Source organism: Hippopotamus amphibius, chromosome X, assembly GCF_030028045.1.
Source record: "Hippopotamus amphibius kiboko isolate mHipAmp2 chromosome X, mHipAmp2.hap2, whole genome shotgun sequence".
NCBI lineage: Eukaryota > Metazoa > Chordata > Mammalia > Artiodactyla > Hippopotamidae > Hippopotamus > Hippopotamus amphibius.
The window spans coordinates 79,705,281-79,724,375 of NC_080203.1; the positions used below are offsets into that span (position 1 = coordinate 79,705,281).

Sequence of the window (19,095 nt, forward strand, 5' to 3'; positions counted from 1 at the left end):
TTCAATGGCTTAAATAAGAGAGTTCATTTTGCTTTCATGTAGGAGTCCAGAGGTGAACAGCCCAAAATTGGTGGAGTAGCTTTGCCCTCCTTACCACTTCTTTAATCTTTGGGTCCTACATACCTGTTCCATTGGTCTTCATCAAAGAGAAGAGGAATAGAGACAGAATGGAATACTGACTTTTTGCTTATAAAAAACATGATCCAGAAGTTTGTATACATCACTTCCACTTGTAGAATAAGGTGCAAATGTCGAGAACGGACTTGAGGACATGGGGTGGGGGGGGCACGGAGGGGAAGCCAGGACGAAGTGAGAGAGTAGCATTGACATATATACACTACCAAATGTAAAATAGATAGCTAGTGAGAGGCTGCTGCATAACACAGGGAGATCAACATGATGATGGGTGATGACTTAGAGGGCTGGGATAGGGAAGGTGGGAAGGAGTCGCAGGAGGGAGGGGATATGGGCATATATGTATAAATACAGCTGATTCACTTTGGTGTACAGCAAAAACTGGCACAACAGTGTAAAGCAGTTATATTCCAATAAAGAGCTTAAAAAAAAAACCTAAAGTGCATGGCCTTACCTAGCTATAAGGGAAGCTGGAAAATGTAGGCATGGGTATTCAGCTAAAACTCAGTGACTATTAGTAAAAAGAAGAAGGGTGGATGGATACCGTAGTATAGGGTGAAAGTAGGAATAATGGAAGATGAGAGTGGACATTGTAGGTAGTGGCCTGATTATAGAGCACCATGTGTACTAACTACAGATTTTGGACTGTGTCTCAAAGATATTGAGGAGTCACTAAAATATTATAAGCAGAGGAGTAAGACAATTATATTTTGAGTTTATAAAGGTCACTCTATTCATACTTTGGTAGACAGATTAAAGAAAAGAGTGACATGAGGCACAGAGAACAGTTAGAAGACCACTGTAGTAATATTAGAGAGACAAAATGAGACTCTGAACTGAGGCAGTGGCAGTGAACAGAGAGGACAGATTAGAGAGATATTAGGGATTTGTAATTGATGGAACTTGGTGACTAAATGGATATGGGATGTGTGAGAGAGGGAGGATGGTAGGATAATAATGCCCAGATTTCTGGCTTGGACATTAGCATTATCTTAAGAAATAAACAGTTACAAGAAAAGAATTAAATATGTTCAATTTTAGAAATGTTGAGGTTGAGATACCTCTGGGGTATCTAGACGGCAGTATTGAGTAGGCAATTGTATATATTGGTATAGAAATTATTAGAGAAAACTGATAATGTAAGCCATGAGAGTGCATGAAATTGTTGAGAGAATGAGTCTAGGTTAGTGAGATTATCAGAGGACTGAGAATACAATACTGGGGAAGATCTACATTTAGGAAGAGCCAGTGAAAGAGACTGGGCAGTGTTCAAAGAGGTAGGATTATAGTCATTCAGAAAGATAAATGATAAGGCATTTTTAGATCAGGAATGTCAGCTTATGTCAAGTGCTGCAGCAAAGTAAAAATAAGGTTTGAAAAGTGCAATTTGGAGGTTAGTGGTGATTGTTGTGAAAACAGTTACAGAAGAGTGGTGTGGGCAGAGACCTATTTGAAGAGCAAATGGGATATGAAGACATGGAAGCTGGGGGATTGTGGAGTAACTTCAACAAGATGGCAGTATAGGAATTTCTAGCATGGCTCCCTTTCCCAAAACATCAATTTGAACAACTATCTGCACACAAAAATATCTTCACAAATAGCTAAGGAATCCAGGTGAGGGGTTACGACACCTGGTGAAGCACAGAAATAAGAAAAGACACAATGAGGAAGAAAGATAAAGTCACCTGTCTTTCACCCCCCTCCTAAAGCTCCAGCAGCCCAGTATGGAGAGAGACACTCCTCATGGGAGAGAAGAGTGAAGTGAGAACCTGATTTCACTGTTAACTCCAGTACTGGCCCACCCCAGCATCAGACCAACTCCTGCAGACTTAACATATCTCTCACAGCCCCAGGCTCCCAGTGGGCTCCTGAAAACCCAAGCCCCCAGCCCACCCAGTTATCCACCAGCTTTTGTGCCCCCAGGCAGTTCCTGCAGTCCCAGACAGCTCCTGTAGCACAAGGCTCTCAGCAGTTTCCTGCAAACCCAAGCTCCCAAAACACCCAACATCGTCCAGCACCTGTATCTCCAGGCAGCTCCCAAGGCATGAGGCAACCAGTGGGCTCCCACAAACCCAGGCTCCTGGCCCACCCCATTGTCAGCCAGCTCTGATCTCACCAGGCTACTGGTGAGTTCCTGTGAATATAGATTCCTGGCCCATTCCAGAGTGGGTCAGCTCCCACAGACCTAGCCTCTAGACCAGCTCACATAGACTGAGGGTCCCAGCCTACCTCAATGCCAGGATTGCCCCTATGGCTCAGGGTCCAGGCAGGCTCCTGTAGACCCAGGTTTCTGGCCTGCCTCAGTGCCAGGCAAGCACCTGTGGCCTCAGCTTATAGGATGGCTCCCAGAGAACCAGCCTCCTGGCCTGAACTAGAAACAGGCTGAGCCCCATAGACTTAATCTCCAGGCTGATCCTTGAGACCCCAGATTACAGGCCACCTTCCATGGCCCGAGGCACCAGGTTTACCCAAAGAGCAGGCCAGCCCCTATTGCCCTAGGTTCTGGTCCACTCCCTGTGAAATCAGGCTCCTGGCCCATCCAGCACCAGAATAGTCCCTGTAGACCCAAATGGTAGGCCCACCCCAGTGATCCCCTGAGCCTGGTCAGCCCACATGGACCCAGATTCAGATTCATCCACATGAACCGAGATCACAGGCCCATCACTGCAGACTCAGGTGTCAGGCCTATCCCAGTGAATCCAAGCTCTAAGTCCACACTCTTGGATCCAAACACCAGGCTTGACTGCCTGCTGACCAAAGCACCAGACCTGCCCACGAAGAACTCAAGCAGCAAGTCTCCCACCGGACACCACCATATGGCCCACCCAGAATCTCAGGATGAGAATGTGGAGAAAAGGGAACCCTAGTACATTGTTGGTGGGAATGTAAACTGGTTCAGCCGATATAGAAGACAGTATGGATGTTCCTTAAAAAACTAAAAATAGGACTACCATATGATATCACTTCCACTCCTGGGTATGTATCTGAAGAAATGAAAACATTAATTTGAAAAGATATATGCACCCCAATGTTCATCACAGCATTCTTTACAATAGCCAAGATATGGAAGCAACCTAAGTGTCCATTAATAGATGAATACACACACACAGACATACACACACACACACACACACACAATGGACTATTGGCCATAAAAAAGAATGAAAATTTGCCTTCTGCAAAAACATGGATAGATTTAGAGGTTATGCTAAGTAAAATAAGTCAGACAAAGACAAATAGTGTATATTATCACGTGTGGAGTCTAAAAAATAAAACAATTGAATAAACTATAACAAAACAGAAATAGACTCTCAGATATAGAAAACAAACTAATGGTTATCAGTAGGAGGAGGAGCAATATAGGGGTAGGGGATTAAGAGGCATGTATGTATACTATGTATAAAATAAATAAGCTCTAAGGATATATTGAATAGCACAGAGAATATAGCCAATATTTTATAATAACTTTAAATGGAATATAATCTATAAAAAATATTGAATCTCTATGTTGTACACCTGAAACTAATATAATATTGTAAATTAACTGTACCTTTATTAAAAAAAGAAATTCAATGAACTATAAGAAAACAAAAATAAACAACTAAATGAAATGAGGAAAACAATGCATGAACAAAATGAGAAATTCAACAAATGAACAGAAACCATTAAAAAGAAACCCAGAAATCCTAGAGTTCAAAAAACAATGACTGGACTGAAGAATTCAATGGAGAGCATCAATATCACACTCTAGGAAATAGAAGAAAGAATTGGTGAATTAGAAGAGTCATCTGAGATCATGCATTCAGAGGAACAAAAAGAAAAAAGAATGAAAAAGAGTGAAGATAGTCTACGTGAATTATGGGGTCCATTAAAAGAAAGAATCTATGCATTATTGGAGTCCCAGAAGTTCCAGAAGAAGAAGAATGAGAGAAAGCTTATTTAAAGAAATAATGGCTGAGAACTTCTTAAATCTAGGGATAGATTTATGAAGCTAACAAGTTATCTCAAAATGTCAACCCAAAACAGTCTTCTCCAAGACACATTATCATAAAACAGTCTAAAATCAAAGACAGAGAATTTTATTTTATTTTATTTTTTTTTTTAATTTATTTATTTATTTTTTTGGGGGGTACATCAGGTTCAATCATCCGTTTTTATACACATATCCCCATCTTCCCTCCCTTCCTTGACGCCCCCCCCCCCCCGCCCCAGTCCTCAAAGGCATCTTCCATCCTCGAGTTGGACTCCCTTTGTTATACAACAACTTCCCACTGACTATTTTACAGTTGGTAGTATATATATGTCTGTGTTACTCTCTCGCTTCGTCTCAGTTTCCCCTTCACCCCCCGCCCCCTCCCATACCTCGAGTTCTCCAGTCCATTCTCTGTATCTGCATCCTTGTTCTAGTCACTGAGTCCAACAGTACCATTTTTAGATTCCGTATATGTGAGTTAGCATACAATATTTGTCCTTCTCTTTCTGACTTACTTCACTCTGTATGACAGACTGTAGTTCTATCCACCTCATTACATATAGCTCTGTCTCATCCCTTTTTATAGCTGAGTAATATTCCATTGTATATATATATGCCACATCTTCTAAAGACAGAGAATTTTAAAAACAGCAAGGGAAAAAAAACCAAAACCCTCACATATGAAGGAACCACTATAAGCCTATGAGCAGATTCCTCAGCAGACACCTTGCAGGCCAGGGGAGAGTTGGAGGATATCTGCAAAATGCTGAAAGGAAAAAAAAGAAAAAAGAAACTTCCAACCATGAATATTTTACCTGGCAAATTCATCTTTCAGAAATGAATGAGAGATAAAGACTTTACCATACAAACAATAGCTGAGGGAGTTTATCAACACTAGACCTGCCTTTCAAGAATGCTGAAAGGAGTTCTTCAAGCTGAAATGAAAGGATACTAATTAGTAATGCAAAAATATATGAAAATATAAAACCTACTGGTGAAGGTAAGTATATAGTCAAATTCAGAATACTCTAATACTGCAATATGGTGGTATGTTAATTATGTAACTCTAATATAAAGGTTAAAGGACAAAAGTATTAATAACTTTAGCTACAATAATTTGTTAATGGATACACAATATAAAAACAGGTAAATTGTGATGTCAAAAAACATAAAAGATAGAGAGAGGTATAAATGGTAGAGGCTTGGTATGTGATCAAAAATAAGCTGTTATCCTCGAGGATGGAAGATGCCTTAGAGGACTGGGGCAGGGAGGGTGGAGGGGACTCGAGGGGGGGGAGTCAAGGAAGGGAGGGAATACGGGGATATGTGTATAAAAACAGATGATTGAACCTGGTGTACCCCCCCCAAAAAAAAAATAAGCTGTTATCAACTTTAAATAGACTGTTATATCTATATGTTTGTTTATATAAGCCTCCTGGTAACCACAAAAGCAAAAACCTACAGTAGATACACAAAAGATAAAGAGAGGGGAATCAATGTATGACATTATAGAAAATGATGAATTCACAAGAAAGACAGTGAAAGATGAGGAAAGAAACAAGGGAATTTCCAAACAGCCAGAAAATAATTATTAAGATGGAATTAATAAACCCTTACCTATCAATAATTACTTTAAATATAAATGAACTAAATTATTCAATCAAAAGGCAGAGTGGATGAATGGTTTAAAAATAAGACCCTACAATATGCTGCCTAAAAGAAACTCACTTTAAATTTACGGACACACATAGGCTCAAAGTGAAGGGTTGGAGAAGTTATTTCACGCAAATGGAACCCCAATGAAAGCAGGCATAGCTATGCTTATATCAGAGTAAACTTTAAATCAAAAATTGTAACAAAACAAAGAAGGTCATTATTTAATGATAAAGTGGTCTATTCATCAAGAGTATATAACAATTGTATAAATATATGCACCCAGCATTGGAGCATTTAAATATATTAAGCAAGTACTAACAGTTTTGAAGGGAGAAATAGACAACAAAAAAATAGCAGGAGACTTTAATATTCTACTGTAAACAATGCATAGATCATCCAGACAGAAAATCAATTAAAGATACATTGTACCTGAGCTATACCTTAGACCAAATGAACCTGAAAGACATATACAGAACATTACACCCAACAACAGCAGAATACTCATCCTTCTCAAGTGTACATGGAACTTTCTCTAGGATAGGTAATGTTAGGTCATAAAATAAGTGTAAGCAAATGTAAGAAGATTGAAGTCATACCAAGTATTTTTCTGATCACAATGGTATGAAACTAGAAATCAACAGGAAGAAAACTGGAAAATTTACAAATATGTGGTAAACAACACACTTCTGAACAACCATTGGGTCACGCAAGAAATCAAAAGGGAAATCAAAAAGTATCTTGAAGTACATGACAATAGAAAAAGAACCAATCAAAACTTATGGGATGCAGAAAAGGCAGTGCTAAGAGGGCAATTTTACAGTGATAAACACATTAAGACAAAAGAAAGATCACAAATAAACAACCTAACTTAACATCTCAAGAAACTGGAAAAAGAACAAACTCAGCCCAAAGTTTGCAGAAAGAAGTACAGATTAGAGCAGAAATAAAGGAAATAAGAGACCAGAAAAACAATAGAAAAGATAAATGAAACTATGTTGAGTTTTTTAAAAGATAAATAAAACTGAAAACCTTTAGCTGGACCAAGAAATACAGAGAGAAGACTCAAATGTATAAAATTAGAAATGGAAAAGGATACACCACAGAAATACAAAGGATACTAAGAGACTGCTATGAATAATCATATGCCAACAAATTGGAAAACCTAGAAAAATGGATAAATTACTAGAAATATGCAACCTACCAAGACTGAGTCATGAATAAATAGAAAATCTGAACAGACTAATAGTGAATGAGGAGATTGAGTCAGTATTCAGAAGTCTGCTTAGGGCTTCCTAAGTGGTGGTGCAGTGGTTAAGAATCTGCCTGCCAAGGCAGGGGACACGGGTTCGATCCCTGCCCCAGGAATATCCCACATGCCACGGAGCAGCTAAGCCCGTGTGCCACAACTATTGAGCCTGCGCTTTAGAGCCCGTGAGCCACAACTATTGAGCCCATGTGCTGCAACTACTGAAGCCCACATGCCTACAGCCTGTGCTCCACAACAAGAGAAGCCCCTGCTCACCACAACTAGAGAAAACCCTTGTACAGCAACAAAGACCCAGCACAGCCAATAAATTAATTAATTTAAAGAAAAGAAGTCTGCTGAAAAAGAAAAGCTCAGGCCCAGATTGTTTAATTGGTGAATTCTAACAAACATTAAAAGCAGAATTAATGCCAATTATTCTTATTTCAAAAAAATTGGAAGGGAAGGAACACTCCCAAACTCACTTTATGAGGCCAACGTTACCCTGATTCCAAAGCCAGATAGGATGCTACAAAAAGGAGGAGGAGGAGGAGGAAAGCAAAAAAAACTATAAGCTACAGCCGGTATACCTGATGAATATAGAAGCATAAATTCTCTACAAAATACTAGCATACTTAATTGAACAGCACTTTAAAAGGATAGACCATGATCAAGTGGAATTTACCCCGGGATGCAAGGACAGTTCAACATATGCAAATCAATAAATGTGATACACCACATTAAAAGAATGTAAAATAAAAATCTCAATAGATGCAGAAAGTGCATTTGCCAAAATTCAACATCCTTTCATGATAAACACTCTCAACAAATTGGGTATGGAAAGAACAGACCTCAACTTTACCAAAACCACATAGGAGAAGCCCACAGCTAACATCATACTCAGTGGCCAAAAGTGGACAGATGTCCTTAAGATCAAGAACAAGATAAGGATGCTCATTGTAACCAGGCCTATTCAACACAGTACTTGAATCCTAGCCAGAGCAATTGAGCAAGAAAAAGAAATAAAACACATCAAAATCAGAAAGGGCTATGAATAATTTATTTCTGGTAATATTTTATTGGATGCAAGACGTAAATTTTACCTTCTTGGATGTTGGCCATTTTTATTACTATAAATAATATTCTTGAGCTTTTTTCTGGGGTGTGGCTAAGTTACCCAAAAACAGCTTGATGCTTTCAAGTATTTCCTTTAAGCTTTTTTAAGCAGAAAAAGAATAGTATTTAGTCTAGGGTTAATTTTTCTTCACTAATGAGGCAAAATTTGTCTGTGTACTCTACTCAGTGCCCTATGATTTATGTAATAATCCACTGTGGCTGGTGAGCACAGGAACTTTTCTAAGGCCTGTGTGATCTTAGGTAATTGTTTCCTCTAATTTTGTCATGTGGTTCTTGCCTTGCACATATGTATTGATTAGTGCGCAGCTAAATTCTTAAAGAGGACCCCTGCAGATCTCCAGAGCTCTCTGTGCACCTATCTTTTCTCTGGTACTCTCCCCTGAAAACTCTCACTTCCTTGCACTTCTCATACTTGCAACAAAATATCTTCAGTTTAGGGAGACTGCTGGGCTCCTGTGGGTTCCACTTCCTGTATTATGGCCTGAAAAACCTTTCCAAGCTATAAGCTGAAACAATTATGGGACTCATCTCACCTCATTTTTTTTCCTGTCTCATGGATCACTATCTGTCCTTCATTGCCAGATATCAAATGCCTTCAGAATCACTGTTACATTTTTTCTAGTTTTTTAATTGTTTCAGGCTGAAGATGTAAATGGAATTTCTTTTGCCCAATTTTGGCTTGAAGGGAAAGTAGCTATTATGGTATTTTCAGAAGATAATTTGGCCTTTTATATCAGAATTTTAAATATGTTTGTTTTTTGGCCCAGCAATTCTAGTCACTCTTCTAGTTGCTGAATATACAGCAGTGAACATGATGATATACTTCAATGTTGTATACAATCGAGTGGAGAGACAGACAACAAAAAACTAAATAAGTATTGAATACAATATACTATGTTAGAAAGTGATAAGAAAAAAAAATGTTACATAGGGTTGGGGGATAGGAAACACTGGGTAGAGGGAAGCATGTCAAAGTTTTGATACATTTACCTGGAAGGATTCCCTGAGGGGAGTATATTTGATCATTAATCTTACTGGAATCAAGAGAGCAAGCTATATATATATATCTGGAGGAAGAGCACTTCAGGTAGAAAAAACACTCAGTACAAAGTCCCTGTTGTGTTTGATGAATAGCAAAGAATATTTGTAACAGCTACTACAGTGCCTAAGCAGATGCTCACAAAATGGTAGCGATTTAAAATATTATTACTAATGGTGGTAGAACCAGAAATATGATCTAAAAGTATATGGCCTCAAAGCTCATCTACTTGCTGCTATGTCATATTCTCTTTTCCCTATTTCATGAGACATTGAGACATATACTGCCATATGATTTTTCTTACCTTGTTCTCTATCATTGTGCAGCTTTTACACAGGCTTACCTTGTGTTCCCAATCATGTAAGATCTGTGACTATGCAATCTATGTTGACTCTTGCCTGATAGAATGTTGGGCGGTGACATTTCTCTTTGGACTAATCATCGGGGTTGATTTCATTATTGTAATGGACACTGGTCTCCTTCCTCCATCACCACATATGTGTGTCTTCCCAAAGTGTGTTCACTCTGGCCAAAAGGTCATTCTCCCCAGGGACAAGAAGATCCTTAAGTACATATGAGACATTATATACAAATTCTAATCACAGCTGCTCCCCCACTTATGCAGCACTTTTTACATCTTCCAAGGCACTTTGTTTTTGCCCTTTCTTTTTTGAGTAAGTAATGCTTACAGGGTATGAAAATTTTAAAGATCAAAATGATATAGCAGTGAAAAAATGAGTTTCTTCTATCCTTCCCTTAGCCATTCATTACTACTGTCTTGGGACAAACAATGTAAGCAGTTTTGGGGGTTTTTTTTGGTATCTTTTCAGAAATATTGAATATATGTGGGTGTTTTTAATCATTCTTCACACCCCAAGCCTACCCATACAATGTACCTTGACTACCCTTTTCACTTGATTCTCACCACACCCTGTGATAAGTGGTGCTCCCCCCAATTTACCGATGAAGAAGCTAAGGCTCAGAGATGGGAGGTGACCTTTCTATGGGTTTTGTTGGCGGAAGGAGTGACTTTTTTACAGTTTCCCAGGAAGTAAGTGGAAAATCCAGGACTGATGTTGCAGGGTTTTTTAAAATAATGATCTAATTGGTTTTATTCAATGATTAACATATCAGGCAGCATCTCATCTAATAAATAGAGGAGTGATCTCCTGATGTTGCAGTTTTTGTCTGCATTCTTTCCTCCACACTGAGAAGTACCAGGTCCTGTGCCTCACACATGGTAGGAGATCTCTAAACACTTGCTGGTAGCTAGCGTGATTAAGAAAATCCCCCCAATTCCTTTAGTCATGTTAGAATTGCTGTGGCAGACTTTAGGTGTAGAGCTGATGGGCATCAGCTGGTAGTTAGTCTTAGGGATACAAAAAGTTGATCTTTCTAATTGTTTTCTGGAAATATTCCCCCTCTACAGATCTATTCAGGTCCACCTGAGGAAAGTACTGCACCCCCAGTGCCCCCGCCTCGAGTGACAGCAAGAAGACACAAACCAATCACAATTTCAAAGCGCTTGCTGCGGGAAAGGACAGTTTTCTATACTTCTTCCCTGGATGAAAGTGAAGGTCAGTACTAAAGTTTACCCATAGCTTCTTAGTAGTGATTAGAGACAAAGAGGATATTGAAAGGCAGAAGTGGAGGCATAACCATTTTTTTCCAGTAAAGGTAGACTTTTCCTGGGTCCTGGGCCAGGCAAGGCAAGGTTTGTAAAATTTGTGCCCAGAGAGTGAATTAGTCTTTTGGCAGCGGAGATGAACCTGTAGTACAGAGATGAACCTGTAAAATCAACTACTGTTTTCCCTTAGCAGACCAGTGGAGGATACAAGGTGTTCTTAGATCTGTACCTCAAATACAGTGAAATGGGTGAGCAATGTGTTTTCTGAATGTTCTGAGATTTTAAATACAAATTCAGCTAACATAGAGGACTGATGGCTGAATAGGAGTTTCTAGTGCTTGTCCCCTCACAGTAACATGAATTCAAACAAACATCCATGCATGAAAACCCCTTCATGAGAACTATGGAATCCAGAGAGGTCAGAGCACCTGGGTGGAGTATAGATATAAGAAAAGGTGCATTGTAGATGCTAGAATGGACATTTTCGTATTACCCATGTCACCATTCCCCCAAGCTCACACAGTGTAGCACAGGGAGAGATCCCCTCCACATGGAGGAAGGAGAGTGAGGTAAGCACCCAACTTTACCTTCGACCCCACTACCAGGCCCACCCCAGTAAACCCCAGTACCAACACATCCCCCATTTTTCCGGACTCCAGGCCAGCCTCCACCGACCCAAGCTCTAGACCTACCCCAGCACTAGGCCATTCCCTGCAGCCCCAGGCTCCAGGCCTGCCCCTGCAGATCCAGAATCCAGGCCCATTACATGCCAACCTGGCCTCTGTGGCTCTAGTCTCCAGGATGTAACGACAGCTTAGCCTCCAGTCCAGCCTCCTGTGGATCCAGCCTCCAGATCTGCCTCAGTGCCAGGCTAGCCCCCTGGGCCCAGGTTTCAAGGTCTCCCCTGCATATCCAGGCTGAAAGCTTGCTCTTCCACTAACCCAGGCACCAGACCAGCCTACCCAAGGACTCTAGTGGCAAGCCCACTTTTGGAGCCTGCCAGGTGGCCTACACAGAATCTTTGGTTTTGCTGCCTGGTAAAAGGCTTTCCTTGTCAAAGCCAGAAAGATGTGCCTACTTCTTCAAATAGGTAAACACCAACTCAAGGCCACAAGGATCAGGAATAATCAGGGAAACTTGACACCACCAAAGGAATGAAATAAAGCACAATGAACTGATCCTAATGAAATGGAGATCTATGAACTGTCTGAAAAGGAATTCCAAATAATCATCTTAAAGAAGCTCGGTGAGCTACAAGAGAACTCAGACAACTAAACAACATCAGGAAAACACTACATGAGAAGTTCAAGAAAATTATAGAAATCATAAAAAAGAACCATAATGAAATTCTGGAGCTGAAGAAGACAATGACTGCATTGAAAAATTCAACAGAAACCTTCAACATCAAACTCAAACAAGCAGAAGAAAGAATCAGTGTAGTCAAAGACAGGTCACTTAAAATTACCCAGTCAGAGGAACAAAAAGCAAAAAGATTGTAGGAGTGAAGAAAACTTAAGAGACTTATGGGACACCATATACAAATCAATATACTATGGGAGTCTCAGAAGGAGCACAGAAAGAGAATGGGGCACAAAGCTTATTTAAAGAAATAATGAGAGAAAAATTCCTAAATCTGGAAAAGGAAATAAACATCTGGATCCATGAAGCCCAGAGAAACCCAAATAGATTAAACATAAAGAGATTTTAACCAACACACATTGTTATAAAATTCTCAAAATTCCAAGACAAAGAGAATTTTGAATGCAGCAAGAGAAAAGCAAATCATCAAATAAAAGGAAACCCCCATAATACTTTGAGCAGATTTCTCAGCAGAAACCTTGCAGGCCAGGAGAGAGTGTGTTGATATATTCAAAATACTGCAAGGAAAAAACTGTCAACCAGGAATACTATACTGGACAAAGCAGTCCTTCAGAAATGAAGGAGAGAGAAAACCTTTCCAAACAAAAGCTGAAGGAGTTGACTGGCATTAGACTTGGTTTAAAAGACATGTTAAACTATATCATACTAAGTGAAGTTAATCCAGACAGGGAAAGACAAATATCATATGAAATCGCTTATATATGGAATCTAAAAGAAAAAAAAAAGATACAAATAAATCTATATACAAAACAGAAATAGACCCACAGACATAGAAAACAAACCTATGGTTACCAAAAGGGAAAGTTAGGGAGGAATAAATTAGGAGGTTGAGATTAACACATATACACTACTATATATATAAAATAGATAGCCAATAAGAACACAGGGAAGTATACTCAATATTGTTAATAACCTATAAGGGAAAAGAATCTGAAAAAGAATATATGACTATGCTGTATACCTGACACTAACAGGACATTGTAATCAACTGTACTTCAATACAACAAATAAATAAATAAATAAGACATGCTAAAAGAGGGTATTCAAGTTGAAATAAATGGACATTAACAACATGAAAACATATGAAAGTATAAAACAAATTGGTAAAGATAAAAATAGAGCCCAATTCAGATTACTCTAATACTGTAATAGTGATGTGTAAGTCACTTTTAACTCTAGTATAAAAGTGAAAATACAAAAGTATTAAAAATAACTATAGCTATGATAATTTGTTAATGGATACACAGTCTAAAAACTTATAAATTATGACATCAATAACATAAAATATAGTGATAGGAGAAGTAAAATTGTAGAGTTATTATGTGTAGTCAATGCTACTTTGGTAGTTTTAAACACTCTGCTATAACTATGTTTTATGTAAACTTTATGATAAAAGACCCCAAGTAGGAAAAGCAATCTTGAGAAAGAAGAGCAAAGTTTAAGGCATTATACTTTCTAATTTCAAAATATACTATAAAGCAATAGTAACCAAAATAGTATAGTAGTGGCATAAAAACAGGAGTTGTTGGAATTAGGCTTCCTGGCATCAATCTATACTACAAGACCACAGTGATCAAAACAGTATGGTACTGGCACAAAAATAGAAAGGAAGATCAATGGAATAGAATAGAGAACCCAGAGGTAAGCCCAAGCACATATGGGCACCTTATCTTTGACAAAGGAGGCAAGAATATACAAGGGAAAAAAGACAACCTCTTCAATAAGTGGTGCCGGGAAAATTGAACAGCAACATGTAAAAGAGTGAAATTAGAACACTTCCTAACACCATACACAAAAATAAACTCAAAATGGGTTGAAGACCTAAATGTAAGCCCAGACATTATAAAATTCCTAGAGGAAAACATAGGCAGAACTCTCTATGACATCCATCAAAGCGAGATCCTTTTTGACCCACCTTCTAGAATCATGGAAATAAAATCAAGAATAAACAAATGGGACCTCATGAAACTTAAAAGCTTTTGCACAGCAAAAGAAACCATACACAAGACAAGAAGACAGCCCTCAGAATGGGAGAAAATACTTGCCAACAAAGCAATGGACAAAGGATTAATCTCCAAAATATACAAGCAGCTCATGAAGCTTAATACCAAAAAAGCAAATAACCCAATCCACAAATGGGCGGAAGACCTAAATAAACATTTCTCCAAAGAAGACATGCAGATGGCCAACAAACACATGAAAAGATGCTCAACATCACTAATCATCAGAGAAATGCAAGTCAAAGCCACTATGAGGTATCACCTCACACCGATCAGAATGGCCATCATCAAAAAATCTAGAAACAACAAATGTTGGAGAGGGTGTGGAGAAAAGGAAGCTCTCCTGCGCTGTTGGTGGGAATGTAAGTTGGTACAGCCACTATGGAAAACAGTTTGGAGGTTCCTTAAAAAACTAAAAATGGAACTACCATATGACCCAGTAATCCCACTGCTGGGCATATACCCAGAGAAAACCATAATCCAAAAAGAAACATGTACCATAATGTTCATTGCAGCACTGTGTACAATAGCCAGGACATGGAAGCAACCTAAATGCCCATCAGCAAATGAATGGATAAAGAAGATGAGGCATATATATACAATGGAACATTTCTCAGCTATAAAAAGGAATGAAATAGATTTATATGTAATGAGGTGGAGAGACCTACAGTCTGTCATACAGAGCGAAGTAAGCCAGAAAGAGAAAAACAAATACCATATGCTAACATATATCATATATATGGAATCTAAAAAAAGAAAATGGTACTGATGAACCCAGTGACAAGACAAGAATAAGGATGCAGATGCAGAGAATGTACTAGAGGACATGGGTTTGGGGGCGGGGAAGCGAAGTGGAACCTGGGACGAAGTGAGCGTAGCATAGACATATATACACTACCAACTGTAAAATAGATAGCTAGTGGGAAGTTGCTGTATAACAAAGGGAGATCAACTCGATGATGGGTGATGCCTCTGAGGGCCAGGACGGGGAGGGTGGGAGGGAGTCACGGGAGGTAGAGGATATGGGGATATATGTTTAAATACAACTGATTCTCTTTGGTGTACCTCAAAAACTGGTACAAGAGTGTAAAGCAATTATATTCCAATAAAGAGCTTAAAAAAAAAAGAAGACATAGTTCCTGGCCTCAAGGAGTTTATAGGCTAAATGGAGATAGATGATGATGATGATAGATAGATAGATAGATATAGATTTATAGATAGATAGATAGATAGATAGATGGATGATAGGTAGATAATATAGATAGATGATAGATAAGTAGATAGATGGTAGATAGATTGATAGATAGATAGATGATAGAACAAACAAATGCCATTCAGGAGAATAATTATGGGCCTCTCTCCTCACTAGTCTGTTGAGATCTTTTTTGTCAAGATTACCAACAATCTCCATGTGACACTCCACTATTCTTATCATGCTCAGCTTGTGAACAGCCTTTCAGTTTACTAACTCTTCCTTCTTGAGATACTTTATTCACTTGGCTTTCAGAACACCAAACTGTCTTTCTACCTCACTAGACATTCCATTTGTCTCATCTTGGTTTTCCTTCTCTTCTCAATTTCTGCATGTTGGAAGGTCCCAGAGTTTTGTTTTGTTTTGTTTTGTTTTTCTCAGTCCACTTCTTTGTCTATATTTGTTTCCTGTGTCATCTCTTTCAGTCTCATGGCTTTAAATATCTTTTTTTTTTTTTTTTAATTATTATTTTATTTTATTTTTTTGGGGGGTACACCAGGTTCAATCAACTGTTTTTATATACATATCCCCGTATTCCCTCCCTTCCTTGACGCCCCCCCCTCGATTCCCCCCCACCCTCCCTGCCCCAGTCCTCTAAGGCATCTTCCATCCTCGAGTTGGACTCCCTTTGTTATACAACAACTTCCCACTGACTATTTTACAGTTGGTAGTATATATATGTCTGTACTACTCTCCCGCTTCTTCTCAGTTTCCCCTTCACCCCCCGCCCCCTCCCATACCTCGAGTGGTTGTGGAGAAAAGGGAACTCTCCTGCACTGTTGGTGGGACTGTAAGTTGGTACAGCCACTATGGAAAACAATTTGGAGGTTCCTTAAAAAACTACAAATAGAACTACCATATGATCCAGTAATCCCACTCCTGGGCATATACCCAAAGAAAACCATAATCCCAAAAGAAACTTGTACCATAATGTTTATTGCAGCACTCTTTACAATAGCCAGGACATGGAAGCAACCTAAATGCCCATCAACAAATGAATGGATACAGAAGATGTGGCATATATATACAATGGAATATTACTCAGCTATAAAAAGGGATGAGATGGAGCTATATGTAATGAGGTGGATAGAACTACAATCTGTCATACAGAGGGAAGTAAGTCAGAAAGAGAAAGACAAATATTGTATGCTAACTCACATATACGGAATCTAAAAATGGTACTGATGAACTCAGTGACAAGAACAGGGAAGCAGATACAGGGAATGGACTAAATATCTTTAAAATATGATTTCCAAACATATATCTAGGAGTATCATCTCCCCTCTTCCCATCTCAAACTCCCTGCTCAACAGCTCTCCTTAGATGACTCATGGACATCTCCAATTTAAAATGTACAAATACTCTTGGTTCCCTATTCCTCCTCAATCTGCTCTTACTGTGGTCTCCCTCATCTAAGTAATTGGCAGTACCAGTCACCCAGTTGCTAAGGTCAAGAACTTTGGGATCATCCTTGATTATTCTCTTTTCTTTTTGCCTCACACCTAATCCATCAGCAGTTCCTGTTAGCTCTACATGCACATTGTATGCTGAACCTACTAATTCCTACTGCTGCCTTCCTGGTCGAGCTACCATCATCTCTTACTTGGGTAGCTACAGGAACTTCCAAACTCTTATCATTGCTTTTCTTCTTGCCCGACTATAATTCATTCTCCACAGTAGCTAATAGTATGTATATTCTTTTTAAAATGTAAATCAAATCATATCATTCTTCTCTTCACTTTTAGAGGAAAATTTACAATTTATTCTGCATTATATGATCCTCACTTACCTTTCTGATCTCATTTCTGAACCTCACTGTCTCTCTGTACCCTTTGTTCTCTCTGCTCTAATCTCATTTGTTTTGCTGTTCCTTATACATGTCAAATTCACCCAAGGGCCTTTATATTTGCTGTTCTCTTGGTCCTAAACATTCTTCCTCCAGAACTTTGCAAGCTTTACTCCTTCGTTCAGATCTCTGCTAAATGATATCTCTTCATAGAGACTTTCTCTGAGTACTCTATTTAAATAGATTTCTCCTTCTCCATTACTCTCTATCCTTTTACACTGCTTTATTTTATGCATATCACTTGCTACTATTTGTTCACATGTTTATTATCTGTCTTTCCCATTAAAATGTCAGATCCACTTTTATCACCAGAACAATTCCTATATATTGCATGCGTTCAGTAAATACTTGTAGAATAAATGAGTAGGTGTATAGGGAATAATGAAGAGAAAGAGATCACCCAGCTTAAGGGATCACCTCCTTAGGAGGTGATCTGGCACTTAGGAGAAAGTGAACGGGAACACTGAATACCTACTCTGTTGTTCCGTAATCTCATTTTAATTGGATAAACTCATTTATTTGTCTATTTTCAGTCTCCCCAAATATACACCAGAAAATATAATCTCTATGCCAACAGAAATTTTTCACTCTGTATCCCTAATACCAGCATAGTATCTAGCATATCGTAAGTCCTCAATAAATGTGTGTAATAAATGAATGAACTGGGTGTTAGTAGACCTGATGTGTAATTTCATCTTGGCCACTAGCTTGCTGAATAACTTGGAATAGTCACTTCCCTATTCTGGGTCTCAATTTGCCCCTCTGTGTGATGAGGTTCTTGTGCCAGAAGATCACCAATGGGACCACCCACTCCAGACATTTTTCTTTTTTTAACAAAGATATAATTCATATGACATAAAATTCACCCTTTTCAAGTGTAGATCAATGGTTTTTAGTATATTCCCAAGCTTGTGCAACCATCTAATTCCAGAACATCTTCATCATCCAAAAAGAACCTTGTATCTCCCAATACTCCCCTCTCCCCATCCCTGACAATCATTAATTTACTTTCTGTCTCTATGGATATGCCTATTGTGGGAAAATTTCATATAAATGGAATCATACAATATGTGGTCTTTTGTGGCTGGCTTCTTAGCATAATGCTTTCAGGGTTCATCCATTATTTAGCATGTATCAATACTTCATTTCTTTTCATGAATGAGCAATATTGCATTATATGGATAGACCACATTTTGTTTATCATTCATCAGTTGATGTATACTTGAATTGTTTCCGCTTTTTGGCTATAATGCTGCCATGAATATTTGTGCAGAGATTTTTGTGTCAATGTATGTCTTCAATAATCTTGGGAGTGGAAATTGTGTGTCATGCAGTCACTGTATATTTCTTCTTTGAGGAACCATTTTAAGGCTGTTTTCTAAAGCAGCTGCACCATTTTACTTTCCCACCAACAATGGATGACAGTTCCAATTTCTCTACATCTTCACCAGCACTGGCCTTTTTGTTTTGTTTGTTTTAGTAAAACTTGTATATATTTAAGTTATACAAAATGTTGATTTGATACACATATGCATAGTGAATTGATTACTACCGTCAAGCTAATAAACATGTCATCTTTATTTTTATTTTATTTTATTTTATTTGGATGAGAGCATCTGAAATCTACTCTCTTAGCAAATTTCCAGTATTCAGTACAGTATTGTTAACTATACTCATCATGCTATACATTAGATTTCTAGACTTATTCATCCTACATAACTGCAACTGTGTACCCTTTGGCCAACATCTCCCCTTTATCTCCAGCCCCTTGCTCCTGGTAACCACTGTTCTACTCTCTGCTTCTATG

General features: G+C 38.6%; 1 protein-coding gene across 5 annotated transcripts in view; it reads left to right on the top strand.

The window, feature by feature from the left end:
- OPHN1 (oligophrenin 1) overlaps positions 1-19,095 on the top strand; it is a 648,185-nt gene that overhangs the window by 517,055 nt on the left and 112,035 nt on the right. For all 5 annotated transcript variants that reach the window (XM_057717522.1, XM_057717521.1, XM_057717520.1 and 2 more), the window contains exon 20: positions 10,613-10,760. In XM_057717522.1, coding sequence (XP_057573505.1) covers positions 10,613-10,760 — 148 coding nt within the window. The remainder of the gene's footprint in view (positions 1-10,612; positions 10,761-19,095) is intronic.